General features: G+C 42.8%; 1 protein-coding gene across 2 annotated transcripts in view; it reads right to left on the bottom strand.

Annotated features, from left to right (window-relative positions):
• Positions 1 to 24,554, bottom strand: part of S1P (membrane-bound transcription factor site-1 protease) — a 92,171-nt gene that overhangs the window by 11,754 nt on the left and 55,863 nt on the right. For both annotated transcript variants that reach the window (XM_076196773.1, XM_076196774.1), the window contains exons 9-13: positions 21,472 to 21,609; positions 7,044 to 7,982; positions 2,950 to 3,442; positions 2,746 to 2,846; positions 973 to 1,112 (exon numbers count right to left, since the gene is read on the bottom strand). In XM_076196773.1, the coding sequence (XP_076052888.1) occupies positions 973 to 1,112; positions 2,746 to 2,846; positions 2,950 to 3,442; positions 7,044 to 7,982; positions 21,472 to 21,609 (1,811 nt within the window). The remainder of the gene's footprint in view (positions 1 to 972; positions 1,113 to 2,745; positions 2,847 to 2,949; positions 3,443 to 7,043; positions 7,983 to 21,471; positions 21,610 to 24,554) is intronic.

Here is a 24,554-nt window from a genome sequence, read left to right on the forward strand (position 1 = left end):
GGAAACTGAAGTGGATGGAGTGAACTTTAGGGGAAATTGAGAATTAGGTGGATGGATGGGATGAAGGGAGCACTGGATGGAAGAGAAGCATGTTCAGGGAGGGTGAGGGCAAAAGATAGGTGTGAATAGAGAGTAGGTGTAAAATGGATGAAGAAATAAAGCAGTCCATAGGGATTTGTTGTTGTTGTTGTTGTCGTTCCCTAGACTGTCTGTCCGAGCAGTCCTGTCTCCCCAAGGAATGCTACAGCCGAAACTGGCTATATCACTTTCTAAACTATTCTATGTATTTATCTATCTAGTATGGTGAGTGGTGGGATGAGGAAGCAAAGACTGTAGAAGAGAAGAAGCAAGCATTCTGCCCTGCCCGACCCAAGCAGCATAATGGGATAAAGGGACGATCTTTCATCCAAGAGGTGCTATGATGGGAGGGGCAATGAATGGATTTTTTTTTCTTTTGGATGGGTGTGGAATGAGTGTAGTGTGGGTGTATGTCACCCTCCTTAACCCCTTCCATACGGTGCCGCACACGTAGGCGTCATGGGGAGCGAGTGTATTCGCGAGGCTGCCATATCGGCGTCTTGATTATATTTATTGTAGTCGCCCCTGTGTTTTTACATTCTCTCAAATGTGCCCTGAATCCCATTCTCTGTGGTATTCAAAATTCGCGGGTGAAAGAGAGAACGATCGATATAAGCGGTGACTATATTTTATGATGCGAGTATTATTACGACACGTCGTACGGCTGGCATTGGCTGCTGCCACTGAGATCTAAGTCCATGACGCCTACGTGTGCGGCACCGTATGGAAGGGGTTAATGGGGAAAGAGGCCTTTTAGAATATGTGTACATATGTACATAGCAGAAAATATCACAAAACAGGGAAAAAAATAGAATTCTACATTTCTTTGGTAAAATTATATTACCACATGAGGAAACTTCAACTTCTAAATCAGAAAATGCATAATATATGTACCTTCAGCCGCAACAACTTGTGGAGGGTGAGCCAACACATGGGCAACTGAATTTTCACCTTGTAGTTCCATGGGCATCATCTTAACTGCTGGAAGCATTTCTGGTTGTGACAATAACTTGAGGCCCACGTGGATGTTGAGGCTATGAAAAATATTTAAAAAGAAAATAATAATGTGGTTGTGTATGAGTGCTTAATTGTAGTATACAGGAAAGGAGCAACAGGGTCCTGCCTCTTACTCTCTAATTTATCATACCTAGCTTCTAATTCTATGGTTTCAACTTTGTGTATATCCTTAATTTCCAATTATCATATTTAGATTTGAATTCAAGTATTGTTCTGTGGCTATATCACTTTCTAAACTATTCTATGTATTTATCTATCTAGTGTGGTGAGTGGTGGGATGAGGAAGCATGACTGTAGAAGAGAAGAAGCAAGCATTCACAGTTTGGTTACAAAATAGCATAAGAAAATCATATGATAGGTACAAAGAAAAGAAAATAGAAGTAAAGCATTAGATAAAGGAGGCAAAGAGGAGAGCAGATATGAAATGGGGTAAGAGTATGACAGAAAATTTTGAAAGTAATAAATAAATGTTTTGGAAAGAAATTAAGAGAGGAAGAGGAGGAGAGTCAAGTAGAGATTCAAATGTCTTTTGTAGGTCCAGAAAGGCACAGTCTGCCCAACCATCTCTCTCTTGTATTATGTCCAAAAAAGAATGGAAGAGAAGGCAGTGAGAGGCATGTGGGCAGAGTATTTTAGGGAGTTGCTAAATGTGAAGGAGGATAGGGAGGGAAAGGTAGTTGCAGTGGGAAATGCTAAGAAAATGACTGATGAGTGAGGAAAATGGAGGAGAAATAAAAGATGAAGTGAAGGCAGCTGTTAAGATGATGAGAGCAAGTAAGGCACCTGGGTTGGATGGATGCCATTCAGAATGTCTGAAAAAAGGAGGTACAGTGATGGTGGACTGGCTGGTGAGGTTATTTAATGTTTGTTTAAGAGAGGGTAGAGTGCTGGAGGACTAGAGGAGTGCCTGTATATCCACTTTACAAGGGAAAAGGGGACAAGTGTGAGTGTAGTAGTTTCAGAGGGATCAGCTTGTTAAGTGTAGTTAGGACGGCTTATGGGAGGGTTTTGAGTAGATTAGGAGAGAAACAGAGGGAGTAATTGGTGAGGAACAGTGTGGGTTTTGGACAGGTAGAGGTTGTGCAGATCAGATTTTTGTGGTAAGACAGATATGTGAGGATGTTTTTTGAGCCTTTATGAATTTGGAAAAAGCTTATGACAGAATAGACAGGAAGCCACTGTGGGAGGTATTGCAGATATATAGGATACGAGGAAAGCTGTTAAGAGCACTCAAGAGCTTTTATGAAAGTAGTAGAGCATTCACAGATTGGTTACAAAATTTTACAAGAGAATCATAGAGGTACAAAGAAAAGAGAAGTAAAGTATAAGATAAAGGATGTAGAGAGGAGAGTAGATGTGAAATGGGGAAAGAGTATGACAAAAAAATTCTACTACATACCTTTCCAAACTCTATCACTGCCTCCCTCCACTATCTCTAACCACTTCCAATCCCCTACCCATCACCCTCACATTTACCTCCTGTATCACCCCATCCATACACACATTGAACAGCCATGGTGACATGACACAGCCCCATATTTACCTCAAACCACTCACTCTCTCCATTTCCAATCCTCTCATACAAACTCTTGACTGTACATAATTTCAAAATGCATTATATTCATAATAATAATTTTTTTTATAACATACTTCTTGTTGGAAATATTCAGAGGTTGGGGTGTTGATACCATGACTGCTGGACAATCAGGAAGAGGTCTGGTCTGTTCCACTCCAAGTGTATGCTCTACAACCTATAAACAAATTTTCATTTGCGTTACAAATTCAATAAATGTAAAATTTTGTAACTACAAATTATCTTAACATAAACTAAAGAAGCTTATCATTCTAACTTGCCTTAGAGTGTTTGTATAAATTACTGTTCTCCATTTTGGCTGGCAATTCAGACGATGGCTGGACTGGTGCTCCACTGTTTGCTGTGAAGATGGAGGCCAAATGACCTGACATGGTGTACTCCAAAAGAGCTTCCAGGAGCCAGAAACAATCTTTCTGAAGATGACTATTATCCAGGCAATTTGAGTCTCCATACACAGTAATGCGACCACCAGTCTTTGAAGGATCCTGATGAAATCCCAAGATGGGTACATCTTCAACATTTTCATTCTCAGCCTCAAGCACTTCTTTTGCTTGGTTCTTCAAAGTTTTCCTTATCACAGTTCCTCCCTTTGGGAACTGAGCTAGAGCAGTTCCTGTTGCATAATACATGTCCCGGTCTCCAAGAGAGTAATCACCTTCATAGACTCCATCACTTAGTGCCATACCCCAAGAAGCCAACAGGTAATTTAATGCTGGAATATTGCTTCCACCTGTCACTGGCATCCACAATTGCCTGCAATATCATAATTCTTCATAAGTGAAATATATTTCAAAGACCATACATACATACATATACCAATGGCTTTTTCCCCCTTACAAGGAAGGTAGCCAAAAACAAAGGCATTAAATCCATTCCTATCCATTTCATCCCCACATACTCCACTCTCATCCTACCCCTCCCTTCCATCATTATTGGGGGGATGTTTGAATTTTGCCATAAATTTGAATGGGGTAAATGACTTCATAGCAGCCCTCTGCTTCTTGCCGCTGACAACTCGCCAATGCTCAGTGCATCCTTGGCTGCAGGACTGACAGATTGTGTGCATGCTTCCTCCTGACTTCCATCATTATTTCCCTTGGGTTTTTCATACACATGTTGTGTTTGTAGCCTTACTATGGGTAAAGTAAAAAACTATTGCCCAGATTATTATTCTAAAGGTGGGGAAGCAAACTAAGGAAATAGCTGATCAGCTTTAAAGTTATTGGCCATGTAGTGAGACACTGTGTCATATTTTGTCATTGAACTTCGAATCGTTTGTTTGTTTGCGTGTCATACTCTGTCTGTCTGTCTGGCTACGTCGTTTGTTTTGGTTGCGAGTCATACTGGGTGAACTGTAGAGGAAGCTGACTAGCTACGTCATCGCATTCTGTCTGGGACCGGTTAGAGAAGCAGTCGTGACTCTCCTCGTAAGTTGCTTCCTTCCCTTACTTGTTCAATTATGTGGTCTACTCATATGATGAGTCCTATATGTTCATTATATATGTATATATTGTGTAAACTATATATTGTAATGTATTTCCAGGTGTTCTAGTTGATTAAAGCTTGGGAGTAGCTACCAAGTCTTATTATTATGACAATTTAATCAACTAGAACATGGAAAAACTATTAAAGCCGGCTCGTCTGGATCTGGACCCCAGCTCCTCAACTGCAGCGCGAGAGTGAAAGCACTGGTATAAAACCTTCTCCAACTTCATACAAGAGTGTGGATAAAATGCACCTGACAAACTAAGAACTCTTGTGAACTGTGTTAGTCATAATGTCTATGAATACATCGAGGAATGTACTAATTATGATTCGGCTATTTCTGTTCTACAGAATTTGTATGTAAAGACATCCAACGAAATATTCACTAGGCATTTACTCGCAACTCATCAACAAAAGCCCGGTGAATCCTTAGATGAGTTTTTGAGAGAACTACGTAAGTTAGGTAAAGATTGTAACCTAAAAGCAGTTAGTGCAGAGCAGTACAAGGAAGAGTTGATTAGGGACGCCTTTATTAATGGTCTAACCTCGCCTTTGATTCGCCAACGTCTCTTGGAAAACAAGACTTTAGATTTACAGGCTGCTTATGATCAAGCTTATTCTTTAGACTTAGCTCAACGCAATGCCAACTCTTACGGTCCCGTAACTCCTCAGTTTGTGCACAGCGCCGCTGTGATGACCCCTGATCGTACTCAGACTTGGGATGAGACTGTGAAGAATAAACCTATGTCTAAGGATTGTGTGATGACTGCTGAAGATCCGGTATTGGCAGCTACCCTGTCCATGAAGAATAGGTGTTACTTCTGTGGAGGACTACGCCATAAACGTATTACTTGTCCCGCTCGAAATGCTACTTGTAATAAGTGTGGTAAGCAAGGTCATTTCGCTCGTGTGTGCATGTCCAAGGTGCCGGCTCCTTCAGGTAAGACCCCTACTGCTACTATGTTTGACTCTTCCCAACCTTCGGTCCTTGCCACCATCTCTGGTACCACTTTCCCTCACAGCCTCCATCTAGCGGCCACCTCGACAACTATCAATGGACTAAAGCTATCGGCACTTGTCGATTCCTGCAGTGATGACAGTTACATAGACGAGGAAATTGCACGGGACTTGAAACTTCTAATACATCAAACAGGTAAAGATGTCACTTTAGCTCAGAAGTCATTACACACTAACTCTCATGGTTATGTCGTAGTTGACTTAACGCTACATCTTAATGGACAAACTTATCCTTCCAACCCAGAAAAAGCAGTCAGGTAGACCTTGTAAGACTAGGCATGCTAATAGCATTACCAAGATAGATCTACAGAAGCTTCCTCATACTTCAGTCCATAAAATTAAGGAAAGCAACAGTGGTGTGTTATGTGAAGTGTTTGTATTTCTGTTAGTTGATGTATACATGAACTTAGGTACTCCAGCCACAGTTCTGTGAAGAAACAGATTCTCAGCTGTGTGCAGAGGGTGCATACAAGATGCTTTCACTGAGAAATATCTCACACAATAACCTGAGGATAATTGTTTCAGCTTGCCAATAGTAAGGCTACAAACATAACAAATGGAAAAAAGGGACATAATGGCAAAGGTTGAGAGGAGGCATTTGCACAGCTTATCACTACTACCACCAAGCAAGTACTGAGTGTTGGTTACTTGCAGGGGATGCAGGGTTGTCATGTAATAACCCACTTAAACTTATGACAAAATTCAAACACCCCCAACCACATGAGTCTCCTTTGGACACAAGTTTGATCCTGCAACTCAAACTTTTGTGGAGTACTGTACATCTTTAAAAAATTGTACAGTAAATTTACTGAGACACAAAACTAGTGTAAATTGATTTGGAAACTAATACCTTTGAACAACAAAAATTACTGAAGGTCAACAGCTATTATGCATACTGTTCCTACAAATATACATAAATCATGTTAAAGTCTACAATACCATGAATTACAACAAAAAATAAGCTAATTAATTTCAATATATTAATTTGACCATACCTTTAATTTTGCACATTAAGATTTTTGGCCTGGTCCAGAGACCAGGTGTCATCTGGAAGTGAGGGTGTTGACAGATTTGAAGATGGGTGGGAGAGATGAGAACAAGGAGTAATGCTTGCCAACAGCTATTATACTTACTGTTTCTAAAAATATACACAATGTTTACAGTCTACAATATGATGAATCACAACTAAAAATAAGCAATTTGAATTCAATTAGTCTGATCATACCTTTGTTCTTAGTACACAACTCCCAACTACCTCTCTTTCCTATATTCCTGTTTTTTCATGTGTTGGTCAGTACCCCAGTACCTGCCCTCCCACATCTATTAGCTCACAACATACAAACCAACCCAGGTCCTTACACTCACCCCACATGCTCTAAACCCATACAACATGCACACACATCCATCAAATGCAACACATGCCACCACTGGTTCCACCTAAAATGCACAACACTTACCAACACAAACCAATACATAAAGAACTGGAGCTATAACCAATACATGACAACATTTACAAACACTACCTATTTATCTATATACTAAGGGCCTTTTCCCCCTTTTAAGGGAGGTAACCAGCCAACCTAAGTACTCACCCCCAACCCATGCCACTCCCATCCATCACCCATTTGTTTCCCTCTCCTCTTAGCTCCTCATAGATGAAAGATCATCCCTGTCCCTTTAAAGTAATGACCATATATAATTTATGCAATCAATACCCTACAACAGGAATTAGGTAAATATACCCTTTTTCCTTAGAGATTGGTATAAAGCATACTTTGTTCCTTTCTTTGGGCACTCTCTTTGTCTCTGAACATGCATCACACAACAATCTGGTGAAAACTTAACCACTTACTTTGTGTTCTCATCATAGAACTTGATCTTCTTCATGACTGATACATTATACCAGTCTGCAAACAAGATAATGGACAGCCCATTCTCAACATCTCTCCTAAGTTTTGTCACTTCTTCAGGAAAATATTCTTCTTCAGGATCAACAATCATAAGGGTCCCATAATCTTGAGCATTAAAACAAGTAAATGGTGATCCTAACACTTCAATGTAATAGCCACTATTACGTAAATGTTGGTACATGTCCTTAAAATTTGTGTGAATGTGATCAGCATTCCAGTCTAAAGGGTCATTCTTCATGCGCAGGTTGTCCCGTGGGAAATAGCCTGGGGGGTAACGCAGGTTGTGAAACTGGTCCCATAAAATACGTTTCTGTCTTGGTGGGGTAGGAATAATTTTGGCCTTGACAGGTAATTTTATGTAGGAGGTACGGGGCTGAGTTTCCCCTTCTTCTGGAGGTGACTGAATTGTTACAGATATGTGTCCTCTAGCATAGCCTTCCCAGTCATGTGCACTTTCATTAACAGATATCCAGACAGCTAGGTAACCAGACCAAGGCCACAATAACTCTGAATAAGTGAATGCTACATTAATATATTGTCCATTTTGAGGTGTATAAGGATGCCATACAGGTTTGTTTACTATGTGTCCAGACACACCCATTCCATTGAGAATTGTCACATTGATAATTGTAGGCATTGCTCCATAGTACAGTGGCTGTGTACAATATGGCCACATGTACTGACACTCGGTTAGATCAATATAACTTGGACTGAGAGAGGCTTGTGGCTTGTACTTCGAAAGAACTTGATAAGCTTTGACAAGATCTAGCTTGCCATGACCTTGTTCAAACATGTTTACACCTGGTAGTCTTCTTGCAGATGCCATAAGAGCTTGTTTCATACTAGCTGGGTTGATTATTCCACCACGATGTAGAACACCACTGGAAAAAGTAACAGACACATGTAATATACTTACATAAATATATATACATATATATATATAAGATGAGAGGGAGGGTGGGAGGGGTGTGGAGTGTATTTAGGGATGAAATGGGTGGGAGTGTTTTTATGCCTTTCCCTTTTTGGCTACCTCCCTTGGAAGGGGGAAAAAGCCTTGGTATATGTATGTATGTATGTATGTATGTATGTATATACAGTCGTACCTCGGTACTCGACCATAATCCGTTCTGAGGTGGTGGTCGAGCACCGATTTGTTCGAACACCGAAACCAATTTTCCCCTTATCACTGTCTTTCTTTGGACCCATTATTAAGGGCTAGAGCAACACGAAAAAGTTTAAATCTGGGAAGAAATACTCGAACAAACTGCGTACGTCTTACTCCGCTGGCGGTCTGAGTCGAACTGACGCTTACCCGCTGTTCGAGCTAGTCGAGTACCGAAAATCTGTTCGAGGTCCGATGCATTTTCTACTCGAATTTTTTGGTCGAGCACCGATTTGGTCGAGTATAGAGGCGGTCGAGTACCGAGGTACGACTGTATATATATATATATATATATATATATATATAATATATATATATATATATATATATATAATATATATATATATACTCTTGACAAGAGCTGTCAAGAGTTTTTATGAGATTACTAGAGCTTGTGTCAGGATTAGAAATGGAGAGAGTGAGTGGTTCGAGGTAAAGGTGGGACTAGGCTGGATAGAGTGAGAAACGAGGAGGTGAGGAGCAGAGCAGGGGTGGAAAGGGAGTTGGGAGGTAGGGTTGATGAAAGTGTGTTGGGAAGATTTAGACACATGGAAAGAATGAGTGAAGAAAGATTAGTAAAAGAGGTGTGGAAGGCAGAGGTAGAGAGTGAACATGAGGGGGCAACTAAAAATAAAATGGATGGATAGGGGTAAAAGGGGTAATGGGAAAGAGGGGAATGTCTGTTGAGAAGGATGGGAGAGAACAGAATATAGGGGTGAATGGATGATGGTGTGATGCATGAGGGGGAGTAGGTGGGGGATGGTGGGTGAGGGAATATGTGTGAAAAAATAATTTCATGCAGCCCGAACAGATTTCTCCCCGTCTTCTCTTTTTCTGCATGAGGGGACGGAGAGGGGGGACGTTGCTAATTTAATGAAGTGGCCTTGCTGTGGATGTGCTGTGTCTTGCAACAGTGCTTCTGACCCAGGGCAGTGGGCAAGATGCAAGGATGACCCATCATCCAAGAGGAGCCAATATAAGAGGGAGGGAATGGGGTGAATGGGAGTGGAGTATGTGGGGATAGAATGGGTGGGAGTGTGATTTTATGTCATTGTTATTTGGCTACCTCCCTTGTTAAGGGGAAAGAGACTTTGGTATATGTATGTATTGGGATGGTTTGGACACATGGAAAGAATCAGTGAAGAAAGACTAGTAAAAGAGGTATGGAAGGCAGATGTGGAAGAAGTGAACATGAGGGGCGACCTAGGACGATATGGATGGATGGGGTGAAAGGGTCTTTGGGGAAGAGGGGAATGTCTGTTGAGGAAGGACGGGAGAGGATAGAAGACAGGGGTGAATGGAAATAGTTGTATATGGATGATGTTGTGGTGCATGAGGTGGAATGGGCAGGAGGTGAGGTAGTATGCGTGAGAAAAATTTGATGCAGCCCGAAGGGGTTTCTCCCTGTCTTCACCTTTTTCTGCATGAGGGGATGGAGAAGGGGGATTGCCAATTTAATGAAGCGGCCTTGCTGTGGATGTGCTGTGTCTTGTGGCACTGCTTCTGACCCAGGGCAGTGGACAAGATACAGGGATGACCCATCATCCAGGAGGTGCTAAGATAAGAGGGAGGGTAAAGGGTGGAGGGGAGTGGAGTCTATTGGGAATGGAATGGGTGGGAATAGTTTTTATGCCTTTGTTTTTTGGCTACCTCCCTTGTAAGGGGGAAAAGCCTTTGGTATATGTATGTATGTATAGTTTGAGTTTGGGGGTGTAGTTGGGAGGATCTCAGGAGTGAAGAGAGAATGAGGGAGAGAAGGGGTAGCTATACAGACGCTCCTCAATTTACGTTTTAGTTACGTTCCGAACGGCCGAACGTAAGTTGAAAATGAACGTAAGTTGTTACTGTACTATACATCGGTAAATTCTATTACCATATCTTATAAAACACCCCTAAATAATTAATTAAACACATAACATTGTAAAATAATAACATTAATTTCAAATAGATTAAATTCAAGCAACATAAATTGAGGTGGTGGAGGAGGAGGAGGAGGAGGAGGAGGCAAGGCATCTTCAGTTTGTCGTCTGCGCAAATAAACAATGGACGCAGCGTCGTGCGCAAGTATCGTTTGAACTACGTTTTTTCTGCACCAAGGGGTGATTGTCCGGCGATCACCCCTCTTCTTCTACTTTTAGCTGGAGATGTAGAGAGCAATCCTGGGCCCACCACAAAATACACATGCCCAACATGCTCTAAACCCATTACTTCGAGCAGACAGACAAAGGGCTCAGTTCAGTGCAATATGTGCAAAAACTGGGCCCACCTCACTTGTACAACACTTGCTGACACAAACCAATACACAAACACTTGGACATGTTCTACCTGCCCTCCAGTAACTCCACTCCCACCTCCCCAACCACAGCCAGCACCCTCACCCACTCACAATTTCCCTCTGCCCTTACCCCCGATTAGTACTCCCCTTCCTTTGTCCCCGATCTCTCCTTTCCCCCCCTCTGACCCAGATCCTACACCTTCCCCACTACCACCCCAACCTCAACCCCAAACGGCAACATACAACACATACAAAACACACAACATCAACATATTACAACACAACATTGACGGTATTAACACGAAAAAACATGAACTTGAACACGTTCTTAAACAACACAACATACACATTGCGATTTTACAAGAAACAAAACTAAGACACTCACACAAAACACCATCATTTCATAATTACACCACCATCAGACAAGACCAGACTGACGGCTATGGCGGTGGACTCATCACCCTGATCCACCACTCCATCTGTTTTGTGGACACGAGTGCCACAACCAAAATTCTCCTCCCTACCACAGATAACACAACAGAAATCCAATCCATTCGAATCCGCACAGGCAACAAATCAACACTGACAACAGTTAACATGTACATTCCCCCCCAATCATCCCCCACAGTTCCAGACACCTTCAGGCCTCATTTTAGCCAACTAGCCTCAATCCCCAACCTGATCATGGGTGGAGACTTCAACGCCAAGTCGACTGCCTGGTATGTCGACAACCCTGACACAGACAGAGGGCTTGATATACAGACTCAGTTTGACTCATTGACTATCATGAACAACACACATAATCATACACATATCCCACACCAAGCCCTCTACACTCCCTCCTCTCCTGATATCACCTTTTGCTCCCCCTGCCTAACCCCAACAACATCATGGAGAGTGGTCGGAACCCTGGGCTCTGACCACCTTCCAATCATCATCACCACCAAAACAAGATGCACCCCAGTCGGCCACAGACACACTTACACCAATTACAAGAGAGCTAACTGGGAAGCTTTTACTGAAGAGACAGAACAACATTTTGAAACACTTAACAGTACACCAATCACAAACATAAACAATGCTGTGCACACTTTTAATACAATCATACAAAATGCAGACAAGAGATACATCCCTAGAGGCAACAGAAAATCACACAACCCCAACTTCACACCACAAATCCAAAGCCTCATCAGACAACGTGACACACTTAAACACGGTACCCCCACACCTATCCCTCAAAACATAGCAGACCAAATACAAACACTAAACACTGTGATTGCCAATAAAATACATGAACAAAAAACACAAAATTGGCAAAACTTTATCAATACACTTGATCACAAAACAAACACCAGCAAATTGTACAAAACACTCAACAGCATTACACTATCCAACAGTAACACTACTACACGCTCTCACGCAGCAATAATCACAACAACAGATAATCTACCCTCAAACAGACAACAAACAAACGCACTCATACGTCATTTTGCACAGACAAGCCATCTCACTTCTCACCCTGACGACCGACGCACCATTCGACGTAAGAAAGACTTTCCCACAGACTCAGACTATATACCCTTCATAGACAGTCAGACAAAACTCATAATACATAGTCTCAAGCACTCATCTGCCTGTGGCCCTGATAACATAAGCAACATCCACCTAAAACACATTGGACCACAAGGTATACATGCACTCACAAACATTGCAAACTACAGCTATTCACACAACACTATACCCGACATCTGGAAGCATGGTAAAATAATCACCATTCCAAAACCGAACAAAGACTCAACAATCCCAACATCGCACCGCCCAATCACACTTCTCTGCACCCCCTCTAAAGTCATTGAATGCCTAATACTTAAACTTGTCACACCACATATTCCCCTTGCTGACTCACAACACGGTTTTAGGCCACTACACTCCACAAACACTCTTCTGACAAACCTCACACAAAGAATTTTAGATGGCATCAATTCAGATAGGCCCCACCAAAGAACACTTCTTATAACATTAGACATTAGTAAAGCTTTTGATGCTATCCCCCGCCACAACCTAACAAATAAAATATATAACACAGACATGCACAATAACACCAAAAGATGGCTGGCCAATTATCTGGCAGGTAGGAATGCTTACGTGTCATATAATGGCCAATCATCGCACATCAGAAACATTAAGAACGGAGTACCACAGGGCTCAGTTCTATCCCCCACACTATTTAATCTATACATGCATGACTTACCCACGCCAGACACCTCAGAAATACAAATCTCTTCCTACGCAGACGACATAACAATCACATGCACACATCGTAACACAGACAAAGCTGCAGAAATAATCCAGCCATACCTTGACACACTCAACACATGGTTCATCACAAACAGACTCAAAATAGCTCCAACCAAATCTACAGCAACACTTCTCACCAACTGGACAAAAGAACACAAATACATACCTCATCTCTACATCAACAACACTCTGATGCCACACACAGGCACACCGAAAATTCTTGGTGTAACATACGATACATCCATGTCTTTCAAACAACACATCACAAACATAAAAAACAAATGCACACCTAGACTTAACGCACTTAAGTCAATCACTGGAACAACATTTGGACAAAACAAAGAAACTAATATAACAATATACAAACAATGCATACGCTCAGTGTTGAATTATGCGAGTCCTGCATGGGCTCCTAATCTCAGTGAGACACACCACAACACCCTTCAAATCATACAAAACAAAGCCCTAAAAACAATTACAGGCTGCACAAATACAACACCTACAGACCATTTACACCATGAAACAAAAGTCCTCAAAGTCAAGGACCACCTCGACATGAGAGGCACACAAACACTTGCCGCAGCCACCACAAACACATTACACCCGCTACACTACATAGCAGAACACCCACACACACCAAGAAACATTAAAACAACACCCAAAGACCTTTATCACGCACAGATACTCTCTTCTCTTCCTCCACAACCACCAAATACCAGCCTCCGGAAACATATTCATAATCATATCACTCACCACTCCATTAACACACTGAAAGACAACACACTGCTGCATGCCAGACCCCCTAATATCCACCCTTCTGAATCCTCTCTCCCACGAAAGGACAGAGTCCACTTGGCCAGACTGCGGTGCGGTCACCACCCAGCACTTCTAAGCTACCAGAAGAGGCTGGATGACCGTGTTGTGAACAGCTGCCCAGGATGTAACACTTCACCCCATACCATACAACACATAATGGAAGACTGCATTATACACAATCATGCACGCAAACAACACAACATACACTCTATAAAGGATTTGTGGGAAAACCCAGTTTCGGCTGTGGCCTTCCTTGGGGAGACGGGACTGCTCGGACAGACAGTCTAGGGAACGACAACAACAACAACAACAACACAACATACACTCTATAAAGGATTTGTGGGAAAACCCAGTTTCGGCTATGGCATTCCTTGGGGAGACGGGACTGCTCGGACAGACAGTCTAGGGAACGACAACAACAACAACTACGGAGAGCGTGGTAAACTAAAAAATTCACTCAAAAAAAATTTTTTTTTTAATTTTTTTTTTGCCGTCAGTTCAAACGTGAAATCGAAAAAACGTCTGTATTAGTAAATGAAGAGATGGGTAAACTTGTGGTAGAGTGGAAGTTCTTCAAGTTTAATGTGGAGGAAAGTGAAACTGGGAAGGGAGATGTGGGTTTTTGTAAATGCATATGGGCATGGTAGTGAGAAGAGTGTAGAGGAAAGGGAGGCTTTTTGGACAGATTTAAGCGAGTGCATAGGGGGCTTTGGGAAAAATGTCAATGTAATGGTATTAGGAGACCTTAATGCCAGCGTTGGCATCTTGATTAAATATATATATTTTGTAGTTGTACATGAGTTACCCCCAGATTCTGTGAATTGGTTTGATCATGTTTTATGTGTTTATTATTACTCAGAGTACATACATATACCAAAGGCTTTCTCCCCCTTACAAGGGAGGTAGCCAAAAAGAAAAAGGCATAAAAACCATTCCCACCCATTCCATCCCTAATACACTCCACTCCCCTCCACCTTCCCTCTTATCTTGGCACCTCCTGGTAATCCCTGCTTCTTGTCTACTGCCCTGGGTCAGAGGCAGTGTCGCAAGACACAGCACATCCACAGCAAGGCCGCTTCATTAAATCGGTGACCCCCCTCTCCGTCCCCTCATGCAGAAAAGGAGAAGACGGGGAGAAATCCCCTCGGGCTGCGTCAAATTTTTCTCCCACATACTACCTCACCTCCCATCCCCCCACCCATTCCACCTGATGCATCACAACATCATCCATATACAACCATTCTCCATTTACCCGTCTTCTGTTCTCTTCCGTCCTTCCTCAACAGACACTCCCCTCTTCCCCAAAGCCCCTTTCACCCCATCCATCCATCTCATCGTACGACGCCCCCTCATGTTCACTCCCTCCACATCTGCCTTCCATACCTCTTTCACTAGTCTTTCTTCACTCATTCTTTCCATGTGTCCAAACCATCCTGATACTCTTTCATCCACCCTATCTCCCAACTCCCTTTCCACCCCTCTTCTCCTCCTCACCTCCTCATTTCTCACTCTATTCATCTTAGTAACCCCCATCATACTTCTCAGACACCTCATCTCAAACACATTCAAACTCCTTCTCTTTTCCTCTCTTATGTTCCATGTTTCTGCCCCATACAGTGCTGTTGGCACAATCACTCCTTCATACAATCTCCTCTTAACATCCATTCCCAAATGTCTATTCCTCATTACACTTTTTAATCCACCAAGGCACTTACTCGCTTCTCTCAATCTACATTCTACCTCCACCTTCACTCCACCCTTTCCTGCCACATTCGCATGCAAGTATCTAAAACTATCCACTTCCAGTCGCTCTCCCTTAATTCTCACTTCCAGTCTTCTGCCACTTTCACCCCTTGTACATGTCATCAGCTCACTTTTACCCACATTTATCTTCAACTTTCTTCTTTCACACAATCTCCCAAACTCTGTCACCAACTTCCTCAATCCCTCCTCTGATCCTGCTACAAGCGCAGTGTCATCCACAAACAACAGCTGGCTCACCTCCCACTTTTCTCCATTTTCTTTAACCCCTTCGTTACCAACCCGTCAACCTTACGTAAACAAATGTTTCAAACCATCCCACAAATGGCTGGAGCCTTATATTTGTAAACACAGACACTTGCCACGAGAGCCCTCAATACACACAGCCCTCAATACACACAGCTTATAACTGTGACATGTGCGTGTCACGGGAAGCACGCTCGATTCCTGGCGGGTGCACTCAGCCGTGACACACAGGTGTCACAAAACACACATCCGGTACTCAAGGGGTTAAACATCTCCAATCCCTGACCCACCACCCTTGCATTTACCTCTCGCACTACCCCATCCATGTATAAGTTGAACAGCCAGAGTGACATAACACATCCCTGACAAAGTACCACCTTTACCTCAAACCATTTACTCTCTCCATTTCTAATCCTGACACATGCTCTACTACTCTTGTAAAAACTCTTGGCATCTCCTAGAAGCTTTCCTCCTATCCCATATATCTGCAAAACCTCCCACAGTGCCTTCCTGTCTACCCTGTCATAAGCTTTTCCAGATCCATAAAAGCCAAAAAAAGCATCTTTACCCTTTCCTATAGCTTTCTCACATATCTGCGGAGAGATACAAAGACGGGTCACCACGAGCATAGCTCCCCTCCCGTATATTACAACTAGGTAAATACAAAAATCTGATCTACGCAACCTCTACCTGTCCTAAATCCACACTGTTCCTCACCAATTACTCCCTCTCTTCCTCTCCTAATCCTTTCAATCAAGATCCTCCCATAAGCCTTTCCATCTACACTTAACAAGCTGATCCCTCTGAAACTACTACACTCACACTTGTCCCCTTTTTCCTTGTAAAGTGGAACTATACAGGCACTCCTCCAGTCCTCCGGCACTCTACCCTCTCTTAAACAAACATTAAATAACCTCACCAGCCAGTCCACCATAATTGTACCTCCTTTTTTTAGACATTCTGCATGGCATCTATCCAGACCACGTGCCTTACCTGCTCTCATCATCTTAACAACTGCCTTCACTTCATCCTTCCTTATTTCTCCTCCATTTTCCTCACTCATCACTCTCATTTTCTTAGCACTTCCCACTGCAACTATCTTTCCCTCCCTATCCTCTGTTACATTTAGCAACTCCCTAAAATACTCTGCCCATCTTCCCCTTACTGCCTTCTCTTCCATTATCATCTCTCCATCTGCAGCTTTTACCTTTTCTTCTCTACTCGATTCGCCTCCTCTTCCTCTCTTAACTTCTTTCCAAAACATCTTTTTATTACTTTCAAAATTTTCTGTCAAACTCTTACCCCATTTCACATCTGCTCTCCTCTTTGCCTCCTTTACCTTGTGCTTTAATTCTCTTCTCTTTTCTTTGTACCTCTCATATGACTCCCTCATCCTATTTTGTAACCAATATGTGAAAGCTCACTTCTTCTCTTCTACAACCTTCTTTGTTTCTTCATCCCACCATTCACTACCCTTCCTTCTATTTCCTCCCGTCCTTCTTATTCCACACACCATCTTTGCACACTTTGTGATTCCCTCCTTGAACCATCCCCATTCCTCCTCCACTCCTAGCTCTACTCTATCCTTCACTCCCTCCCACTCCTCTCTCAGCTTCTTCTTGTACTCCTCCTTTTCCTTTTCATTTAAAGAGTTCACTCTAAGCACCTCCCTACCTTTTGTCCTTTTCCTCTTTCTCCATCTATCCTCCAGTCTCAACTTACCTTCCACCAAAAAATTATCTGATATTCCCCCATTCTCTCCCCTTAGCACATGTACATCCTTAACTCTTCCTATTATACTCCTATCTGCCACTACATAGTCCATTAATGCTCTATCTACCACCCTTCCACCCACCACCCTCTCCCATGTGTACTCAGAGTAAAAGAGAATAATACAGCACTTTTCTCCATTTTCTTTAACCATCTCCAGGGATTGGAGAAAATGGAGAAAAGTGGGAGGTGAGCCAGCTGTTGTTTGCGGATGACACTGCGCTTGTAGCAGGATCGGAGGAGGGATTGAGGAAGCTGGTGGCAGAGTTTGGGAGAGTATGTGATAGAAGAAAGCTAAAGATAAATGTGGGTAAAAGTAAGGTGATGAGATGTACAAGGGGTGAAAGTGGCAGTAGACTGGAAGTGAACATTAAGGGAGAGCGACTGGAGGAAGTGGATAGTTTTAGATACTTGGGTGCAAGTGTAGCAGGAAAAGGTGGAGTGAAGGTGGAGGTAGAATGTAGATTGAGAGAAGCGAGTAAATGCCTTGGTGGATTAAAGAGTGTAATGAGGAATAGACATTTAGGAATGGATGCAAAGAGGAGACTGTATGAAGGAGTGATTGTGCCAACAGCACTGTATGGGGCAGAAACGTGGAACATAAGAGAAGAAGAGAGAAGGAGTTTGAATGTGTTTGAGATGAGGTGTCTGAGAAGTATGGTGGGGGTTACTAGGCTGGATAGACTGAGAAATGAGGAGGTGAGGAGGAGAACAGGGGTGAAAAAGGAGCTGGGAGATAGGGTTGATGAAAGAATATTAGGATGGTTTGGACACATGGAAAGAATGAGTGAAGAAAGACTAGTAAAAGAGGTATGGAAGGCAGATGTGGAGGGAGTGAACATGAGGGGACGTCCTAGGATGAGGTGGATGGATGGGGTGAAGGGGGCTTTGGGGAAGAGGGGAATGTCTGTTGAGGAAGGAAGGGAGAGGACGGAAGACAGAGGTGAGTGGAGAATGGTTGTATATGGATGATGTTGTGATTGCATGAGGAGGAATGGGCGGGGGGGTGGGGGGTGAGGTAGTATGTGTGAGCAAATTTTGACGCAGCCCGAAGGGATTTCTCCCCGTCCTCTCCTTATATGCAAGGGGGGACGGAGAGGGGGGTCACCGATTAAATGAAGCGGCCTTGCTGTGGATGTGCTGTGTCTTGCGACACTGCTTCTGACCCAGGGCGGTGGGCAAGGTGCAGGGATGACCCGTCATCCAGGAGGTGCTCAGATGAGAGGGAGGGTGGGAGGGGTGTGGAGTGTATTTAGGGATGAAATGGGTGGGAGTGTTTTTATGCCTTTCCCTTTTTGGCTACCTCCCTTGAAAGGGGGAAAAAGCCTTGGTATATGTATGTATGTATGTACTTTATATTCTATAATGCAAGTAGTGTGATGAATCATACATATGGCAGCCAATGCTGTGCACGAGAATTTTATTTGTACTGAAGAGGTTAAGAGCAGTCAAGAGTTATTACAAGAGTAATAGAGCCTGTGTTAGGATCAGAAATGGAGGGAGGGAGTGGTTTGAGGTACAGGGGCTTAGCCAGGGATGTGCTATGTCATCTTGGCTGTTCAATTTATACATGGATGGGGTGGTGCGAGAGGTAAATGCAAGGTAATGGGTTGGGGATTGGACATGTTTAAAGGAAATGGAGAAAAATGGGAGATAAGCCAGTTGTTTTTTGCTGACAACACTTCGCTTGTGGCAGGATCAGAGGAGGGCCTAAGGAAATTAGTGACAGAGTGTGGGAACATGTGTGAAAGAAGGAAGTTGAAGATAAATGTGGGTACAAGTAAGGTGATGAGATTTACAAGGACTGTGGCAGCAGACTGAGAGTATTAAAGGAGAGAGACTGGAGGAAGTGATTAGCTTTAGATATTTGGGTGTGACTGTGGCAGGAAAGTGAGTGAAGGTGGAGAGAGAATGTAGACTGAGAGAAACAAGTATACGACTTGGGGGGATTAAAAGTGTAATGAGAAATAGACATTTGGGAATGAATGCTAAGAGGAGATTGTATGAAGGAATGATTGTACCAACAGCACTGTATGGGGCAGAAACAAGGAACATAAGAACGAAAGAGAGGAAGTTTGAATGTGTTTGAGATGAGGTGCCTGAGAAGTATGATAGGGGTTACTAGGTTGGATAGAGTGAGAAATGAGGAGGTGAGGAGCTGAATGGGGGTGGAAAGGGAGTTAGGAGATAGAGTTGATGAAAGAGTACTGGGAAGATTCGGACACATGGAAAGAATGAGTGAAGAAAGATTAGTAAAGGAAGTGTGGAAGGCAGAGGTAGAAGGAGTCAACATGAGGGGGGACCATGGATGAGATGGATGGATGGGGGTAAAAGGGGCATTGGGAAAGAGGGGAATGTCTGTTGAGGAAGGACGGGGGAAGATAGTGGTGAATGGAGAATGGTTGTGTATGGATGATACTGTGATGCATGAAAGGGAGTGGGTGGGGGATGGGGGTGAAGGAGTATGTGTGAAAAAAAATAATTTGATGCTGCCCAAAAATATTTCTCCCTGTTTTCTCTTTTTCTGTGTGAGATGAGGTGTCTGAGAAGTATGGAAGAGGATAAAAGGATAGATAGAATGAGAAACAAGGAGGTGAGGAGAACAGAGGTAGAAAGGGAGTTGGGAGATGGGGCAGATGAAAGATTATTGGGATGGTTTTGGCACATGGAAAGAATGTGTGAGAAAGATTACCAAGGGTGTGTAAAGTAGAAATGGATGGAGTGAACTTGAAGGAATGACCAAAAATGAGATGGATGGATGGAGTGAAAGAGGTTTTGAGCAAGAGAGAAATGTATGTTGAGCAGAGAAGGGAGAAGGCAAAGGATAGGTGTGAATGGAGAATGGGTATGTATGGATGATATTTTGATGCAGCCAAAAGGGATTTCTCTCCATCTCTATTTTTTTCATGAAGGGACAAGGAGGGATGGTCACTGTGTAAATCAAGTGGCCCTGCTGTGGATGCACTGTGTCTAGCTGCATTGCTGCTGACCAGGACAGTAAGAAAATAGGATGACCCTTCATCCATGAAGAGCAAAGATGAAAGGGAAACAAATGGGCAGTGGATGAGAGCACATTGGGTGCAAATGGGTGCATGCCTTGGCTGGCTACTTCCTTTATTAACCACTTCCATACAGTGACGCCTACGTAGGCGTCATGAGGAGCAAGTGGGTACGCGATGATGTCGACGTCGGCGTCTTGATTATATCTATTGTAGTCGTACCTACGTAACCTCCATTCTCTCTAAACTGGCTTCATCATATTTTCTATGGTTATCAAAATTCACGGGTGAAAGAGAACGAACGATTGAGCACTGACTTTATTTTTTATAATGCGATTATTATGACGCAACATTGCATGTCGGGCAGCTAATGCTGCCAGACGTGCGATGTGCCCCGGAGTGAAGAGGTTAATGGTAAGAGGCCCTTGGTGTATAGATAGATGGACACAAAGACCGAGAGAGAGAGGGAGGGAGAATATTAAAGTGAGAGACAGAAAGAGAGAGAGAGAGAAAGAGAGAGATGGAGAAAGAGAGACAGAGATGGAGAGGGAGAGAAGGAGAGGGGGAGAAGAGAGAGAGGGAGAGAGGGAGAAGAGAGAGATGGAGAGAGAAAAAAGATAGAGTGAGAAAAAGAGAGATGAAGAGAGGGAAAAAGAGAGATGAAAAGAGATGCAGAGAGAAAAAGAGAGATGGAGTGAGAAAAAAGAGATGGAGAGAGAAAAAGAGAGATGGAGAGAAAAAGAGTGATATAGGGAGAGAAAAAGAGAAAGATAGAGAAAAAGAGATGGAGAGAGAAAAAGAGAGACACAGAGAAAGAAAAAAGAAAGATGGAGAGAAAGAGATAAAGAGAGGGAGAGAGCAATAACAATAGAGAACGGGTGAGAAAGCAAGGGAGGGGGAAGCAAAAGAGATAGAGAGAGAGAGAGAGAGAGAGAGAGAGAGAGAGAGAGAGAGAGAGAGAGAGAGGGAGAGAAGAGAGGGAAAGTAGAGCAGAAGAGGAGAGAGGGAGGAGAGAGGGAGACAAGAGAGATGAATAACTTTACCTTGCTAGGAGAGTGACTGCCCCAGCTACCACAGGAGAAGCTACAGATGTTCCTGAGAGTTGTCTGCATTTCCCTTCCTTACTTGATCCTTGCACAAGAGTGCCATATGTAACAATGTCCGGCTTCACACGACCATATCTGTAAATGTTGAATGTTTTAGTATTATGTTATTCTTAACTCACTGAGCTACCTCTCACCAAAACAGTATGATAGGGGACAAGGGGACCCTTCATCCTCGAATATTGAGACAGGGAAGATAGTTGAATGGGTTTTATTTGTGCTTGATGTGGGTGTGTGCTTTGACCAATCCACTGTCATTATAAGAAGGATAGGGCCTTTGATGTGTATGTGTATCTAACTACTTTTATTTACTTAACTGCAATATACAGGAGAGGACAAGACTAACAGGGTCCTATCACTCTAATTAATCATCCCTGGCTTCAGATTCAGGTATGGTTCCAACTTGGAATATATTTTCTTATTTTCCAATTATCATACATAGAGTAGAATTCATGTATTGTTCTGGCTTGGTATTATCAACTACATCTCTGACAAGAGATCCCCTTTTTCAATAACCTTCACTTTTCCTTCTTTAAACCTAAGATTTTATTCTCTTTTCTGCTGCTCCATGATCTCTATAAAGTTTACTCTATCCTTCTGTTGAACAAATAACCAGCCTTCTTCTACCTTCAACATTTCACTTTTGATTTTGTCCTGGCCTTGCTTGGTAATGTGAAGATGAATTCTCTCACTTGTCAAAATCTCACCTTTCCTTTCAAGTTGATCCATTTCTATTTTCTGAGCCAGACTTGTGGCTTTTTCTTGTTCAAACTTTCACTCTAGGTCATGAAACTTTGACTTATAGCAAGAAAGTAATCTACTCAATCTTTTCAACTCAATTGTGAATTCACCTTCAGAGTTAAGTTACTTTGACCTTGGTATCATCCCTTTCTTTTATTTTGGCCTCAGTATTATCCTTCAAAGTTTGTCATTTGTAGTGTAAAGATCAACACTTTGTGAGATAATTTTTTTTAATGAGTTTTCATCTTTTTTGTTTCTTATCCTGAGAGACATCAGCGATGAAAACACTATTTTCCATCCCAGATTTTTTCCCAAAGTTGGCATTACCAATTTTATATTTCAACAATGACCCTGAACTGCATTGTTTCCCACCATGTACTCAATTGGTAATTTTCTCCATTATAAGGAAAAAATTTAATGCATCAATCATTGCATTGATCCCATTTCACCCACTGTGACTGTGAAAATGTGGAACAAAACTGGGGGCAATACTGCTCTATGTGAGACACTGTTAAACATTCTCTTAGTCTTTGACAGATGTTTATTCTGAGACACTGCAAGCCAAAATGTTTGTCAGCCATTTTTTATCATTTTATTTTCTTTATGTTTTCACACAAAAAAAGTTGACATCTTGTGACTACTCTCCTACTACTACTATAGATCAGTACATACATACATATACCAAAGGCTCTTTTCCCCCTTACATGGGGGGTAGCCAAAAAGAAAAAGGCATAGAAACCATTCCCACCCATTCCATCCCCTACATATTCCACTCCCCTCCACCCTTCTCCCTCCCTCTCATCTTGGCACCTCCTGGATGACGGGTCATCCCTGCATCCTGTCCACTGCCCTGGGTCAGAAGCAGTGTTGCAAGACACAGCACATCCACAGCAAGGCCGCTTCATTAATTCGGTGACCCCCCCTCTCCGTCCCCTCATGCAGAAAAGAAGATGGGGAGAAATCCCCTCAGGCTGCATCAAATTATTTCTCATACATACTTCCTCACCCCCCACCCACTCCCCCTTATGTATCACAGCATCATTCATACACAACCCTTCTCCATTCACCCCTATCTTCTGTCCTCTCCCATCCTTCCTCAACAGACATTCCTCTCTTTTGTAATGCCCCTTTTACCCCATCCATCCACCTCATCCTTGGATGCCCCCTCACATTCACTCCTTCCACCTCTACTTTTCACACTTCTTTTACTAATCTTTCTTTACTCATTCTTTCCATGTGTCCAAACCATCCTAATACTCTTTCATCAACCCTATCTCCCAATTCCCTTTCCACCCCTGTTCTCCTCCTCACCTCCTCATTTCTCACTCTATCTAGCCTAGTAACCCCTATCATACTTCTCAGACATTTCATCACAAACACATTCAAACTCCTCTCTTCCTCTCTTATGTTACATGTTTATGCCCAGTACAGTGCTGTTGGCACAATCACTCCTTCATATAACCTCCTCTTAGCATCCATTCCCAAATGTCTATTTCTCATTCCACTTTTTAATCCACCAAGACATTTACTTGCTTCTCTCATTCTACATTCTACCTCCACCCCCACTCCTCCCTTTCCTGCCACATTCGCACCCAAGTATCTAAAACTATCCACTTCCTCCAGTCGCTCTCCCTTAATGCTAACTTCCAGCCTGCTGTCACTCTCTCCCCTTGTACATATCATCACCTTACTTTTGCCCACATTTCTTTTCAGCTTCCTTCTTTCACACACCTTCTCAAACTCTGTTACTAACTTCCTCAATCCCTCCTCTGATCCTGCTACAAGCGCAGTGTTGTCAGCAAAAAACAAATGGCCTATTTCCCTCTTTTCTCCATTTTCTTTAACCATCTCCAACCCCTCACCCACCACCCTTGCATTCATCTCTCGCACCACCCCCATCCATATATAGATTGAACAACCAGGGCGACATAACACATCCCTGACAAAGTCCCACCTTTACCTCAAACCATTCACTCTCTCCATTTCTAATCCTAACACAAGCTCTACTACTCTCATAAAAACTCTTGACTGCTCTTAACAGCTTTCCTCCTATCCCATATATCTGCAGTACCTCCCACAGTGCCTTCCTATCTACCCTGTCGTAAGCCTTTTCCAAATCCATAAAAGCCAAAAAAACATCCTTACCTTTTCCTATAGCTTTCTCACATATCTGTCTTACCACAAAAATCTGATCTACACAACACCTACCTGTCCTAAAACCACACCATTCCTCACCAATTACTCCCTCTGTTCCTCTCCTAATCCTCTCAATCAAGACCCTC

Source organism: Oratosquilla oratoria, chromosome 13, assembly GCF_046742065.1.
Source record: "Oratosquilla oratoria isolate Oo_2021 chromosome 13, ASM4674206v1, whole genome shotgun sequence".
Taxonomy (NCBI): Eukaryota; Metazoa; Arthropoda; class Malacostraca; order Stomatopoda; family Squillidae; genus Oratosquilla; species Oratosquilla oratoria.